We start from the raw sequence: 17,505 nt of genomic DNA on the forward strand, positions 1-17,505 counted from the left end.
GCTTATCTCAACCCTGAATAAATAAATTCTCACATATCCTTTAGGCTTATTGAGGGCTGGTGCTAGATATCTTACTGTTTGATGCAGTTCCTTAGTTCTGCTACCAAATGCCTCTCTAAGTTAAATTTTTTGCCACCCTTAAATTATGGTTCCCACTGCTTTCCCTAAATTCTAAAAATTTTGTCATCTCTTAATTTTGTTGCTTAAATTCTACTTAAATTCTAAAAGTTTTGTCTTCCCTAAATTCTGCTACCCGGCACAGCCATATGAGCTCTGGCGCCAGTTTTGGGTTTATGTGAATAATAAATCATTTATTCTAAATTCAAATAGCATTAAATGTTATCTTTTGGCCTATGTATGTAGTATCTTTTTGATTATATTTAATGTTCAAAATTCTTATTTAGGAAATTGGTTTTGTGTTTTATTGTAGATATTGTTTAAATGTTGCATGTGAATTTTTTATTTATAATTTTAAAATAATTGAAAAATTATTTTATTTATAAATAATTTATAAATTATTATTAAGTTCTTTTAGATAAATTACTTCTTTTACTATTATTATTGTTTAAAACAGGGATTCCCAACTTTATCTTGCATTTGACCCCTTCTAACAGAGTACTTTACTTCATCTACCCCTTTACACTTTTCATTATACATAGTATACAACAAAATTATATTACGAATAATTGAGTGTATATAAAGATAATGGTTAGACTAAAAATGTGAACAAAAGTTTTGAAAAAAATTGTTTATTAGACTGATGTTTTGTTATTTTTTATATTCTTATTACTTTTAATTTTAAAAATGTAAAATTTTCAGAGACAAAATTGCAGATTCTTATTGCCCAAGCGTTCAGTTTTAATTAATGTGTTGGCTGCACTTAATGTATTCATGCAACTATCTGAATATTTATCATAAAGCTACTTAACTTAGTTATTAAATTACCTCATTTAGAAATACTCAATGTGTTTTGTGTTTTTCATAGTAGGTTATTTACTATATTATTTGAATAAAGGTTCATTTTGCTGGCTAAGAAGAGGGGAAAATCAAGAATATTGATCTGTTAACAATTATAATTTTGGAGTATTTCTCTTGAATGATTTTTAAATTCCAAAAGTTAGTGTACCCATTGAATAAGACTTCATGTATTTGTATGATAAAGTTTTATATCATTATGGAATTATAAATTGTATTAATCCATTTCTTTATAATCACTGGGATCTTGAATGTGCAGATCAATTGCTGGTGCATATTCAGTTATCAAAACCTTATAAAATTGCTTCGACCCTCCCCCCCCTCCCAAGGGTAGCCCATACCAATTCTATTGGGAAACCCTGGTTTAAAATTATAAGTGTACTTAATTTTTGCCTTCAAATGCATTGTGTGAAATAAAGACTTTTTAGTTTACCATTATTGAAAATTAATATTTATGAATATTTTTCTTATATACTGTTAACTATATTTCTTGATTTTTTTTTTAGTTATTCCTGTTACAAGTACTGAAAGAACTTCGACATTTTCACCTGCAGCTATTACATCCACATTGACAAACAAAATGAGAACAGAATCTGAACCATCTAATTTAGGAATAACTGCTGTTTCATCAGTCCAGGATGTTCTTACTACTGAAGAAGTCCCTACCACAGTAAAGAATGATAATCCTTTTACAATGACTAATTTCACAGACGTACATACAGAAAAACCATTAGAATATACTACAACAGAAATATCTACTACTTCTTTAGATACTTCTGTTGAAACTACATATAATAAAATGTTTACTACTTTAGAACCTTTAAAAACCACTAATGTTAACAGAGAAACATCGCATGAAGGGGCTTTTAGTAAATTTATACCATTGACAACTCAAGCTACTTCATTTCCTTCTGTCAAAGATACTGGAATTTCTGAAGAATTAATAACTCCAATGTTCCTCACAACTGAATATACTGAAACACCTAAAGAATTAACTACACCTGGAACAACAGTAATGACGAATACAGAAATTCTGGATCAGCTAGGGAAAGAAGAAGAAAATAATAAGCAAGATGAATTTTCAACTACTGTAGTTGAAGATAGCCCGAAATTGGTAGCAGAACAAACTACAGCTGTCACCTTTCCAGAAAGTACAACTAACAAGAAAACTCCGAAGGTAACTACAGAAGAAGTTGCAACCTCAACCATGGAAAGAGTAACATCATCTGCTTCTGAAGATGAATTTGGTACCATGTCAATAGGATTTCATATCACTGGACCAACAACCGAAATTTATACCCTTAAAGAAAATACTGATTATATCACAGATTATAGTTCCAGAGGTCATCAAACTTCTAGCACTACTGTAAATAGTCAAGACTCTGCAACTGAACAAACATCTACTTTACCAACAAATAAATATATAATAAATGGGAATGAAGATAATTTTTATGTAACAACAGTGTTGTCATCAGATAGTACAGTAACTTCTGCTATTTCTACAGACAATGATGGAACTGAAAACTTTAAGCAAAATCATTCTACTTTAAATCCTTTGAAAGATATAAACTATTCTGGCATTTCTACTGAGGAAACAATTAAACCTTTAAGCCTATATTTTACTACTCCTATTCCGGATATTGTTAATACAGAAAAATCAGGTACCACAACATTTGATGCAAGTGAAAAATTTGCGACAGCAATTTCTGGTATAGAGGAGTATAGTACAGTGTCTTTTCTGGATGAAAATATTACAACAGTAGTTTCTGGTGTAGAAGATAATTTTACAACAGTAGTTTCTGAACCCATAAATAATTTTACCACAATAAAATCTGATGCTGAAGAAAATATTGTTACCACAGTTCCTTCATTTTTTAGCACTGCTGGAAGTTCTGACACAGATGAAAATATTACTACAATAAAAAGCCAAACTTTCGTACCTTCTTATTCAAACAAAACTCCTGAAGTAAGGTCTTTTGATAATTTCACATCTTTTATTGAAAATTTTACATTAACTTCAGATCATGGATATATTAATACAGATTTCACTTTATTTAACTCATCTATTGAATTAACTACACTTTCTGATAATCTTTCTATAAATTCTTCAACTTTTTTTTATTCTACTGAACCACCGGTAACTGAATCTTCAGAATCAGGAACAGCTTTTCATAAACATACATCACCCAATACAGACGCAGCAATAAATGCAACTTCTGAAACAACATCAGCAAATGCTTTTGAAGAACCAAATTCATCTGATACAACTTTGAATTTTTTTACCATTGAAAATATTTCAACTAATACAGATACTGCTATTACTGAAAATAAAGAAGTTGTTTATAATGCCATAAGTGTAAAAAGTGATGATAATTTGGCCACAAACACCCCTGCTTCTTCTATATTAGATGCTACTTCTACATTAAGTGATATCGCCAAAATGTTTGAGGAGATTAATGCTACAAGTGAATTTATTTTAGAAAATTTTACAGAAGTTGAATCGAATTTTCCTGTTACAGAATCTTTCTTTCCTGATAGTACATCTAATCAAAATAGATTTAATGGAAGTGCAAATAGCACAAAAGAGTTAGAAGTAAATCCTAAATATTTATTAACTACTAATGTATTTCCTGAAACTTCTACCACACCTACAAGTTTTACTGAGAGTGCAGATAAAACTCAAAGTGAAATGTCAGTATTTTCTGAAAATAATGTCACAACATTGGACATACCTGTCACTGAAGCTACTGAAACTGAACTTTTAGGTGAAGCTGTAACACTTGATGTGACATCTGAGGTAACTACAGTAATTTCATCTGAAAGGGCAAATTCTGATAACACACAATATTCAGTTACTACTATGATGACAGACAGGGATATATCAACAACAAATACTGACTCAATTTCTACTATTTTTGAACCTCAGACTAAAGCCACAACAGTTTTCTTTGAAATCACAAGTAAATTAGATGATTCAATTTTAAGTACTGATAATAATGCTGAATATTCTACCATTTCTTATACAGTGACCACCAATAATCCTCCAAATGACACAGAACTTATACAAGACATGAATGTGACTATAGAAACTGAAACTTCTGAGCAGGTCAATATATCTACTGTGAGTTTCAATGAAAGTTATACAACAGAACTACCAAAAAATAGTGAAGAAATTTCAACATTAAATTATACATCATTTGAAAATGATACCATTGTCACTACTGAAGAAGCATATTTTGATTCTAACTCAACTGACATAAAAAATGCAACAGATGATGATTACTTGGATGCCTTAACTGTGACACCTATTAATTTAGTATTTGCTGAAGAAAATTCAACTTTCCTTGATGATAGCAGCAACTTTACAGCAGAGACATATGAGGATGCTTTGAATGGAACCACAACAGATGCTGCTGTTGGTCTTGTTTGTAGAGAAGGTAAGGAAATTAAAATAAATATTATTAACTGTTGATTATTTTTCTCAAAAGACTATTTTATTTATTAATGATAATTTCGCATTTATTAGGTGGGGAATCTGAAATTTATTTCTGAATTAAAATTTTCTTCATAGATTAAAATCGGCTTCAGATGACATGAAATAGTCAAACTCTTGCACTCCATTTGTTGCGCTTTATAATTACTACTACTGCTAGTGCAAGTAACCACATATAAATACATACAAGCACATATAAGCACACGACGTGAATTATATGTATGACCCAACTCAGAAATCTTCTGCTTCACACCTTCTTAAAGATAATCTTATTTTTAAAAAAAAATTCCTGTGTTTCACTTCCCTTATTTCCATTTTACACTTCATACAAGACACTTTCGTGTTATTTCTCCTCATCTGAAACATTGTTTTTTGGCCTTTGCATATTTACAGGCTGTTTCATTTACCCTGCAAGTTACATGTCAAATCTTTCAGTGTCATCATACCCTAATAATACATTATTCTCTGAGGGAGTAAATAATGAGCTAATGCTAAAAGCTGACACTTATCTTCATCTATTCATGTATCTGTTATTATATAATGTTCCTAACTTCTTTGTCTTTGCTGAACGTGGAGGAACCTATTCAACTGTGTAGTGACTTATCACTGAGTTCAAATATGTAATGACAGGGTCCAGAGAAGGGTTAAAATACCCTTTTATTCACTCAAATAATAACAGTTGACCCCTTTTCAGGCTTAGAGAAAAGCCTTCACTTGGGGTTTAAAACAAGATAAGGAAATAAAAAACTAATCTATTACTAAACTAAACTGACTTAGCTGAAGGTAAACACAATTACCTAATGTAGATAGCCCTTAATAAAACTAGCTGCCAATTATCATCAGGCATGTACAATGCAGTCGAGCATAGTTGGCTTAAGTAGCTCGACAGCAAACATGTGCTTCTAAGGACTCTTAAACTGTTCTACTGAAGTGAACTGAACCTTCCTTACAAACTTCTACCTCATTTTTATGCAACAGGCTTCTAAAAACTCATTCTGGTAGAGAGTTATAAGTAAGAAACAAGAATTTAAAGGAAAGATTTCAAAATTAAAAATAGCTTTTATAAAATTAAAATAAACCTTACAATTAAAAAACCATGAATTTATTTTTCAGCACTTTTAGTCTACTTATGTCATAATATTTAATTACTCATTGTAATTTGTGAGAATTTATGATTGTTACATTGGAAATCTATTTTTCAGCCTAAAAATTTTGATTATGATTTTAGTTAGTGTTTATATAAAATTTTCTTCTATTCCTTGACTTATTAATACATTTTTTCAAATGCATGAACTTGTGAGGTATTTACAAAATAAATGAAAATATCTTTCATTAATAAGTATAAAACTTCATTTTTGCATATTTATTTTTTTAATTGCGTGATTTTTTATTTCTAAATTCATATGCTGAGCAAATTTCCAACTTTCGATGGGCTTATCATTTTCATGAAATCAAAATATAGGATATATCTTTTTCATTTTCCTCTTTATCAGTATCATTATTTATTAAGAGATATCAAATCACAATTTCATTTTTAGATATGAATGTATCAATAAGTGCATATAGCTCATGAAAAGGAATTATAGGTTACAAAATAAATGAAAATATCTTTCATTAATAAGTATAAAACTTCATTTTTGCATATTTATTTTTTTAATTGCGTGATTTTTTATTTCTAAATTCATATGCTGAGCAAATTTCCAACTTTCGATGGGCTTATCATTTTCATGAAATCAAAATATAGGATATATCTTTTTCATTTTCCTCTTTATCAGTATCATTATTTATTAAGAGATATCAAATCACAATTTCATTTTTAGATATGAATGTATCAATAAGTGCATATAGCTCATGAAAAGGAATTATAGGAACAGTGGATCTGACATGATGACTACTATATGAAACTGGCAGTGAATTTCTCATCCAGTAACTTTTACGTAATTTACATTCTTTGCATTATGTGTGATGGGTATGTTGCTGATATGTGGTCATACCAGGGATATTTTTTTTATGTGAGGGCCATTTGAAAATAAAAAACAAATGAAAGAAAATTTTCAAAACCAAATTTATTTTCAGATTCTACACACTTTTCTCTATTTTTCAAAATAGTTGCCAAGTTTGTTTAAACACTTATCATATTTTAGAACTAGATTTTATATACCCTCATCATAGAAACTTGCCTCCTGCTCCAATAACCAGGGAGTCACAGCCATTTTCATGTCTTCATCATTGTTGTAGTGGTTGCCACCAAGATGATAAATCACTCGGAGCAAGGTCTGGGCTATACAGGAGGGTGTTCCAAAACTTCCCAGCCAAAAGAGTCCAATAAAGCTTGGGCTCTGAGCTGCAGCATGAGGCCTTGCATTGTCATGAAGTAGCAAAATTCCCTCTGTCAGCATGCCATGCATTTTTTTTTTTTTTTTTTTTGTGTGTGTGTGTGTGTGTGTGTGTGTGTGTGTGTATCACTCTGTGTAGCTTTCATAGGGTTTGGCAGTAGGCTACCGCATTTATGGTAGTTCTTCATTGCATGAAGTCAACCAGCAAAACACCTTGCTTATCCAAAAACATGGACACCATGATCTTTCACTAGGACAGAGTCTGTTTGGCATTGATCCTTACAGGTGAGTGTATGTGTCTCCACTCCATACTCTGTCATTTCCATTCAGGTGTGACATGTGAAATCCACGTTTTGTCTCCTGTTACGATCCCACTCAACATGACGTCATCTTCTTTGTTATACAGAGTCAAAAAATTCAACGAAAACTCAAATCTTTTGTTTTTGTGGTCCTTCGTTAGGAGTTTAGAAACCCAGTGGGAGCACAGTTTCTTAAATTGTAACTGAAGCACTGAAGAATCTGTAACTGAAGCACTGAAGTGTCAGAAAGACTTATGGTGAAGTGTCTGTTCTCAGGAATTTTCATTTTAACTGAAGCTACCATATCGTCTGTGATCACAGATAGGTGACCGAAGCGGGACTCATCATGGACGTTGTCGTGGCCAGCTTATAAGTCTCTGACCCACTTATGCACTTTGCCTTTGAACAGTAGCTCTGTAAACTTCAAAACTTTCTTGCTGACAAAAAACTTATCACTAACCGTACCTCACATGTGGTGGATGATTCGATAATCTTGAACATTTAAGACACAGAACAGACTGTACAGGTTACCTACACAGCTGCAAATGAATACAGATATTTCCAAGGAATGGGGGACATGGCGCAAGTACTTGTTGCGGCATGCATGCCACCTATTAGTGTGTACAACAAAACAGCCATTTAAAAAACACACTATGTAATAGAAATTTGTGTCATAGAAACAGTGATAGTATTTAATTGCATTTATTAGTTAAAGATTAATTTGACTAGAATACCGAGTAATTATTATGTTGTAATTTGAGTTAAAACTATGTTGTATTTAATTAAAATTGGAAGATTTTCTTTACTGTTCATTAAGAGCAATTTCTGTAAATTTAATCTAAATAATGTAATATTAGATAATCACAATAAAAAGGCCTATGGAGGAAAATGCTTATGCATACTCTTAATATTAGGCCGATGTTATAGAATTAAAAGCTACCTAAAATAGCATATTTCTTAAATTAAGTAATACTTCTTTTAAAACAGAGAGAAAATATTAAATATTTATGCAGCAAAAATTTTTAAATAATAAAATAAAAGTTTTAGATCTAAACCTAAATTAGATAGAAATAAATGATAAAATTTATTAAATGACTTCTACAGTGTTTAAAATTCGGTATTAGTTAGCATTCTTAATATATTTTCAAGAGTAAGCAAAGGTAAAAAGAACTATAGATTTAGAGTCAAAATTTTTTTTAGCTTAGTACTCCGTATTTATTTAGTTATTATGAATTAATTCAATATCTTGTTTTTCAGATTTTTCATAATTATATTTTTTAATACTTTTAGATCAGTTTCTGTGTGGACCTTTAAATGTTTGTATAAATAATACATTCTTGTGTGATGGTATAGAAGACTGTCCAGACGGTCAAGATGAATTTAAATGTAAGTGAATGACATTTTTTAAAAATAGTATGATATCATTTAATATTTTATAATCGAAGAATTCAAAAAACGGAAATTTTTTAATTCATGTTTTAAATTACACAATTTATTTTTTATTCGTGTTTTTCATTGTGTAGGCCAGGATTCATGCCAAAGCAATTTCAAATGTGTAAACTCCAGTATGTGCATTATGAGTGAAGCTCGTTGTGATGGCATATGGGACTGTGAAGATGGAACAGATGAAGATGATTGTAGTAAGTAAAATTCTAATATTTTTTTTCCTAATATCTTCCATTTATTCATTTTATGACTCAGAATGGCATGAAGTGGCTCTAAATGAGAACTGAAGAAGATCCAAGCTGTTATAAAATTATTGCACAAAAAAAAAAAAAAAAAAAAAAAAACAGAAATTATATAATTAAGCATCAGTTGAAAAAAATTTCACAGTTTTAGATACTTATGTTTCATTTCAACAACAAATTCTTGTTGTTGATGTTCTCTTGTCCAAAAGTTAGTGCAGAAAGGTCAAATAGGACCAAAAGTATCTAAAACAGCCCTAGCAACACCAGTGATACTCGAAAGAATATAGGAAATTGCACTCTGGGTGGACAAAATCAAGTCTCAAGAGCCTGGCCAGTATGGCAGGACAGTTAAATATGTGTGCTGGAGAAAGTTATGCACTGGGGAAGACACTGAGGGCAGCAATTATAACTTCACTGACCATAAGGGGATATTTTCATTCCTGTAAAGTGTTTTATCTCTTTGACTATGGTAGATGAAATTATTCAGTTGCAGTTTAGCTCAGGAATGGAATTTTTCTTAACTTGTTGGGAGATGAGTTTTGGGCTGGTCGAGGTAGTCGGCTTGCTCATTGGCAGAAATATTGACATACACTAGAATCCGTTGTAGGGTGCAGGCTTTTGGAACAGCTGTTATTATGTTTATGAGCACAACAATGTCCTTGGCAAGATGAGAGTTGTGCTCTGGATTGCCTAGAGCTCAGATTTAGAATCAGAGAAAATTATGATGCCACTGGAATTCTGAACTGCCCAGAAGTAAAAAATATCTAAAGCACTCTTGATAGCTACCAGTTTGGAGGTATAATTTGAAACAATTTCTCCAACAGAAATTTTAAGTCCTTTATTGAGGTCGAAGTCAAGAGAACCATCTATGTAGGCAATAGCTGTGTTATGAGCTGAGTTTGTAAACTCATTTATGGTATGGATGCCTTTCTCTTTAAGTAGTGCAGCTGATTCTTTTTTGGTTCAAGGTTGTAAAAGATTTAAATTGATAATTGCCTATGGAGAGGGACGGATGGAAAGTAGAAGTTCTTTAATTATATCAATAGCTTCATACTCTAAGCCAATTTTTCTCCTTATCTCATTATCCATTGTTAGGTGGAGGACCTTTTCAGCCTATTTTTTCCACTCCATGCTTTGAATGTTTTGTTGGAGATGAGGCGGTCCACAAAGCTTGACTTTTGTTTTGAATTTTCTTTTTGAATTTGATGGTGGCTGATTTTATTCTATTTTCTAAGGAGGTTAGGCCTCACTCAGTTTTTGCTTTAATGTTGTTTGTGGATGAAACAGCTCCAGTGATGATTTTGGAAGCCCTCTATTGAACACTGTCAATCTTCTTTACAGAAGATGAAGCTAGGGTTGATATGGGTGCTAGGGTCGATGTTCAAGAGTGGTCCTAACAAGCGAAATATATGTGATAAGAAGAGTCTTTGGTCTTGATCCCCAAGATACATCACATAATCTTTTTAGAATATTAAGCCTTTTCAAAGCTTTGTTAGAAATTTATTTAAGGTGCTGTGAAAAATCTCAATTCTGCATCTTGAGTTAGGTCTAGGTACTTGCGATGTGAAACCTGTTTGATCTCAGAGCCACATAAATTTATAATTGGATGAAAAGATTTTCTGTTTTTCCTATCAGTAGAAAAAATCCAATAATTAGGTTTTTTATGAGTTATAGTAAGCTTTAAGCTCTTTAAGCATACAGCTAGTGTGAATATTAGAGAAAGAATATACAGAATGGCTGTTAGCACTGAGGTCTCCCAGAATAATTTTGGTCTCAGATGTGGTAGTAGCGAGATTTATAGTAAGCTTTAAGCTCTTTTAACCAAATTTCCATGCTTTGCACACAGCTAATGAGAACCTTTTGCAAAAAATGAATATTAGAGAAGGAATATACAGAATGGCTGTTTATTCTCAGATGTGGTAGTAGCGAGATTTTGAAGGAGATCAATATCTGTTCATGGATTATCAGGCATTCACCAGAGTAATAGCATGCTTCTGAGAAGGGTATTTATTAGTTGAACCTCAGTGCTTAGGAGTTTGAGGTTAGGAGGACTTCAGTATTCTAGAGTTTTTATCAAGAAAGCAATTCCTCCTCCAGTACTCGTGAGTTTGTCTTTCATAATTACAGTATACCCTTTAATTTTTCAGTTTGGAGTTAAGTTTTACTTCCTACAGCCAGGCAACATGGATATTTTTTAATGCAGAATATAAAGTTGGATTTCTGCCTGTTGGTCCGCGAAAGATATTTCATTTCTTTTCTACCACCCAGTAACAACCACTGGAGGCACTCCCCTATGCATCACCTGGGGACGCATCCTGTAGGGGTTACAGACTCCCCTAAGGATTAAATTCTTGTACAATGTCTTATTTCTATTAATATTTTATTCATTTTCATTAAAATATATTCCTCATCACTAAAAATATTATAGCATATTGTTACAAAATCCATTTAGACATATTGAATATAAGAAATATGGGTATTGTTCTGTTATCAGGACCGGATTCAAAAATGTAACAATGTATGCATGTGTGTAAGTATGTGCATATATGTGTATATGTATAAACACACATACATTTGTGCTTACATATATACATGCATACATGAACACATACATCCATCCATACCGGCATACATATATACATTTCTGGATCCAGTCCTGGTAACAGAACAATAGCAAAATATGTAAGGTATTTTAATAATTTATTCAAAACTATTACCAAAAATTATAGCATTCATAGGAAATATATTGATGCAGCTTAAGAAACTACTACTAGATCTGATAATTATGTGGTGCACACATGCAGCATCACCAATATCATATTTTGCATTTCCTTAATTGTATAGTGTAGTGTTCAAAGTTCTTTGTCCGTACTAATATTTTCAAGAATAATAATAAATTTGCCAAAAAATAGGCCTTATTCTGATGAGATTTCTGAGCAGTATCTATAATACTTATATGTTAAATGAATATTGTAATATCTACTGTTCAATCAGATATTTGGGTCATTGCATATTGCTACAAAAATAATTAAAGAAATAGCCATACATAATTTCACAAATTTCACTGACCTTCAAATAACTTCAAAGTTTGGTTACTAAAGGCAACCAGTTTTTATTTGTTCCTTAAGAAGCTGTTTCCACACGGTTACACAAATGAAAAATAAAAAGTCATTTTTCTTCTTTTTCTGAACTAAGTTTTGCATTACAAAGTATTTAAATAATGATTAAAATATGCATACCTTTTTTAGATAGTTCTTACATTTCTTGTTACAAAAAGAAACTATTTTTTTAATTACAGATGTTAATCATATTTGTTTTAATTATAGCTCCAGCAGAATGTGCTAAACATGAAGTAATGTGTCTGGATGGGAGCAAATGCATTAAACCTGGCCACATTTGTGACTGGAAGTACAATTGCAAAGACAGAAGTGATGAAGTTGGTTGTGGTATGTAGTATATTTCATTTCATATTATGATAAAATGTTCTTTGTTAAATTAGAATGAGCATCAGTATGAACCAGTAGAATTGTTTATACAACCTACTTATTATTAAAATTCTATAAAAATATGGAAATATTGAATGTTACCAATATTTAATATTTTATCAAACTTATAAATGTGCAGTTGAAAGAACAACCTGTGAATCTGGAGGGAAGTTCTTTTGTAATGATGGTCTGTGTATACCTTGGTCTTTAAAGTGTGATGGAGAATATGATTGCAAGGATGGAGAAGATGAAGGGAATTGCAGTAAGTAAATTTTATACATTTTCCCTTTGCATTTGTATCATATACCTTCATATCATCAACAAACACAATGCTCTAAATTCATACTAGTTTCGAATATCATTAACAAAAGTTTATGAAAACTTACTTTTCACATGAAACTCTTATGGATTTGTAGGTAGCTCTAAAATTTCTGTTTACTCTGAAATCATAGGATATTTTCTATATCCCTCTCACCCATTATCGGCATTAGTATCAATCACCTGTCATCTGGGAAGAATTTTTATCAAGACTTGTTATATTACATGATGAAAAAGGTGACATAAACACAATACTATAAACAATTATATTTAAATTGACTAGTGGTCATAACTTCTGAATCTAATTAACTAATTAACTCTCATAATTGGCCATGCTTTTCTTCTCATAATTCTTTCATCAATTTCTTCAATCTGCAAATGAGGACCTTTTTATCAGCAAGCAAGTGATGGGTATAAAATATATTATGGCTATAAGAACATTAATGAAGCAAAATAAATTTTTCTATTTTGTATCAGTAAAAAGTTGTCCTTTTTTTGAAGCTTTTGTTTAGAATTCCCTTCTCATATTCGTTGATTTGTTATGGCAAGAAGAGTTAATCATTTGAAATTTGCATTTTTAAATTTTGTGGAATTTAGAATCTATTTTTGTACCTCCGCACTGAAATATAAAACATTCTCTTTTAAGCACATCAAACAGATAAGTAATATTTTAAATTTTTCACTTGGAGTTGGTTAGTTGTTTGTTTAAAAGATTAAGGCAAAGCATAAAATAGCTATTTAAAGGAAGAGATGCTTTCGTGAGGAGTACCTAAGGGTAGCTGATTATTGGAGTGATGTCAGATCAAATTACATATGTTTAGTGGTCTTATCTACTTTGTTAGTTGTGATCCTATAGCTATGGGAGTGATTGAGTTACTAGACCAAACATGCAACTTTTTATAAGTTATCAATTTATAAATTACCAATATTATGTCACATTACGTTATTACTATACACTTCATGAAAAGAACTCATATAAAATATTTCTTTCATTTGATATAATCTCTTACATTAAATTAATTATGATTAAAAAGAGTGTAATTTTCCCCTTCATTTTTAGCTTGTCTTAGCAATGAATTCCAGTGTAATGACGGGACATGTCTTCAAAGTTCTCTTCGTTGTGATGGCCGTCAAGATTGCCGTGACGCTGATGATGAAATGGGATGTGTAAATGTGGACACTCAGAATGTTGTGATAACATTTGAACCGTATCATAACAAGTGGGCCATGCTTTGTGGTGAAGATTGGACTCTTGATGATGGTCATTATCTTTGTCAGGAGCTGGGTTTCGGGTATGCAATAATTTTAGCCAATCTGTAGAAAGCATTTCTGGTATTATATAAAAATGTATTTTGCATTATTCTCAGGAAATAAAGAAACTGATATGTTTATTTTTCCAGTAAGCTAGAAATATTTTGCAAGTGAATAACCTCCTAGAGCACAGATTTTCATATCCTTCATTAGCTTGCAGTACATTATATTTATCACACGTTCTGTTTGGTGTAAACTTTTTATATTTGTTCTAATTTTCTGATTGTAATAATTTCGGTTTTACTTAAAGCTCAGTAATACAGTCTCATAGTACTTTAACATGTGACATGACAGCATGCCTTTTGAGAAACAATATTTTTGATAATGTTTTACAACAGTTGCACAGTATTCTAATGACATTAAACTTTTATGCACAATTCTTTTGCTTCAGTTTTGCCAAAATTCAGTCATATTAATTTTATTAGTCAGACTGAGTGAAGGAAAGCACTTGTCTTTGAGGAAAAAAAATAAGAGATGACACAAAATAAAACTATAATAAGTAAAATATAGAAATTATTTTAAATGTGTAATTTTCAGATCTGCTTCATATGTTTAAACAGCTTTGGGTTTTATAAAAGCAGTCTATGGGTTTTGAAGAGGTCAGAATATTTTTGTTCTTTGAAGAAGAGGATTCTTATGCTTATCTTAGTGAAAATACCTAGTACTTTTCTGTAAAGCTAATGTAGACTAAAGCTGAATTTTATCTTAATATAAATTTTATATCCACATTCTACTTTTCTGTGATTTAAGCTTGTGTTTCCTATCCAGTCATTATTTCTGGCTAAGTTATTAGCAGCATATTTAATTCATCATAAATATTTTAGTGTTAGCAGATGATGTCACAAGTAGCCATGCGTAAAAGTTTAATATTATATCACAGAACATACAATATTTAATATCAATTACTCACAAACTATAAGAAAATGTTCAGACTCTGGGTCAATTATTTAGTTCTTGGGAATAATCAGCATCCTAATCAAACAGTAAAATCAAAAATACAAAACTAAAAGAAAAGGTCACCAAAAACTTTCAATCTGTGAGTTATCTACAGCTACAGTTGAAAATGTTCTAACAGATCTACAGTATATTAAAATCAGGAAAAACGTTTAAATGATCTAAACAAATGAAAATGCCAAACTAATTAATTCAAATAAAAGTAATAAATTAATTCAAAATAATAAACTCTCAACAGACTAAACTGTAAATGAATGCTCATTAAAGTTTAGTTGATTCAGTTGCTGATCATTGCTGCAATCTGAGTTCTTAGACATGGGGTTTGTGTGTTGGGATGATATGTTTGTTCTAAAGCAGCAGACAGTAATTTTTGCTCTCAAACCAAAGTGCTACCATTTGGCAAAATTCATTTTAAAAATACAAATCTTTCAGCTTTCATGTTTATGTACATTTTCTTGCTAGAATAAAAAGTATTCTACTAGTTACTGCTTAAGCTAGGAAGTTTTTTTTTTTTTTTTTTTTTTTTTTTTTTTTTAATGGCTGGGCGCTTTATTTAATAGCCTTGCATCACTACAAGTAGCCAGAAGTGGCAGCCATTTATTTATGGAAAAACCTACTCGTGGCCACTGTTGCCTCCTATGAGCGGATGGACAGTCACAACCACGCCTTCTTTAGGATTCAAACCCAGGCCCATCGCTACGGCAGTCAGAATCACAATCCACTACACTGACTGGGTGGCAAACTAAGAAATTCAAAAATGCATTACAAATTTCAATACTTTTAAATTTTCATCAAATATGACATTATGCTTTCTAAGTTATTTTTAACTTCTGTGCCATTTAATCATGTATTTGCAAGTGTATTATAAGAAATAAAAATAATTTTATGGTATGTATGAGATGTGTAAGAGATAAATTAGTATAAATTACTATATGAAGATGAAAATATTATTGTTTGCTAATTAATGTATGATTTTTTACATAAAGCTGCTCATTCTGAGATATATTAATTGAGATTCTGAAATATATGTAATCTATTAAAATGTTTGAAATATACATTTTGCATCACAAGTTTTAATTAAATAAAAGAGAGGCATTTAGAATGCAAATGTTAATAATTTTTTTTAGGATGTTAGATAATGCATTTATAACAATTATATGATTTTTGAAATATCTTACAAATACTTCTTTCTTTTTATTAGCGTAATAAGTGAATTCATCTGTCTGTTTGAATCAATATATATATATATATTATTTTTTTACCTGTATGCTTTTCAGTCATGCCTTAAAAGCAGAAAAAGTTCATGTTTCTTTCAATGGTACATGGATGGGAATGAGAAGAGAAAATTTAACAGAATCTTCAATGTGGACAGAGCGAGTGTCTTCTATTGAAATTTGTGCTAGTAGTTTAGCAGCAACAGTGGAATGCCAGAAATTTTGTGAGTGTTTGTTTATTTTTTTTACAGGAAATGGCTAGCACTTTTTTCTTTTGAAATTACGAGAGGTTATTTAAAGAAAATATTTTAATTCATGAATTTGTGCAGTGAAAACTATGGTCACTGAAATATAAATTTTTGTGATAGATAAAATTTGTATTCACCATAAAGATAACTGAAAACTGTTATCATTTTGTCTATATGTTAAGATTTAAAATCCTGCTTTAATTGCTTTACTAATGCAATATTTTTTATAAATCAACAGAAGTGTTCAAAACCATACGATGGGGCAAGTTGTATTATGTTACAACTTGATCTAAGATTTTGATTCATGTAGTTATAATTTCTTCTTTAAATATTAATATGCAAATTACTTTTTTATGTAGCTTCCTTATAAAAATCTTTTTTTTAACCTCAAAGATTAGACCTGTCTTTAGGGCTTCACCTCGGAAACAGTCTAACAGAGGTCAATGTAAAACTAAATATGCTATCCTAACTGATACACTTGTGCGAGAAGATACAATCTATCATTTGCTTATGTTGACTGAAATTTGAATAAAGACTGATTTATGTTGATTGGTTTAATAGTTTTATTTTGGTTTTACTATAAACCATTTGTTATCATTCAGTGTCACCATATCAAGTAATAAATCCCTGAATGTCTTATTAAATATGGTCATTTCTTTTGATACTATTTGCCTCAGGTCTGTTGCAATTTGCTGCAAGTCTGGGGCAAATTGTAACAAGTGAATGGTTTTGAATTTTTTTTTTTTTTTTTCTAAAATGAACAAAATTGGCAACTGTTTGTTGTAAGAATATGATGAAGTGATAGCTGTTGTATAATTAACAGCAGTTATAATCAAGAAAACATAAATATATTAAAAAATATAAGCATGGTTTTCAAAAATTGTTTCAACTAGCCCTTAGCTCCCCTAGTTTATTTTTTCTGCAAAATTTATATCTAAATAAATATTTAGTATATTTTAGACATATGGAACATAAAACTGTCAACCAGTTATTTTATTAGAAATTTTGATTCTCCCCCTTAAAGAGAAGCCTGCTGATCTTTTTGCTTTCTATATTTAAAATATTCAAAAAAGCAAGTTTTGTTTTGAAAGTCCTAGAATGCAAAACTTTTTTATTCTTTAGAGATCAACTGAGGCTATGAGACTTCTGTATTATGAAGCACTTAAGCTGCATTGCATTTAGTT

At 30.8% G+C, this 17,505-nt stretch overlaps 1 protein-coding gene across 4 annotated transcripts in view; it reads left to right on the forward strand.

The window, feature by feature from the left end:
• Positions 1-17,505, forward strand: part of LOC118193361 (uncharacterized) — a 281,309-nt gene that overhangs the window by 238,830 nt on the left and 24,974 nt on the right. For all 4 annotated transcript variants that reach the window (XM_085812767.1, XM_085812763.1, XM_085812764.1 and 1 more), the window contains 7 exons: positions 1,482-4,412; positions 8,394-8,489; positions 8,627-8,743; positions 12,118-12,237; positions 12,416-12,538; positions 13,655-13,886; positions 16,137-16,297. In XM_085812767.1, the coding sequence (XP_085668893.1) occupies positions 1,482-4,412; positions 8,394-8,489; positions 8,627-8,743; positions 12,118-12,237; positions 12,416-12,538; positions 13,655-13,886; positions 16,137-16,297 (3,780 nt within the window). The remainder of the gene's footprint in view (positions 1-1,481; positions 4,413-8,393; positions 8,490-8,626; positions 8,744-12,117; positions 12,238-12,415; positions 12,539-13,654; positions 13,887-16,136; positions 16,298-17,505) is intronic.

Source organism: Stegodyphus dumicola, chromosome 3, assembly GCF_044657685.1.
Source record: "Stegodyphus dumicola isolate Sdum_Otavi_A_Nest chromosome 3, ASM4465768v1".
NCBI classification, from domain to species: Eukaryota; Metazoa; Arthropoda; class Arachnida; order Araneae; family Eresidae; genus Stegodyphus; species Stegodyphus dumicola.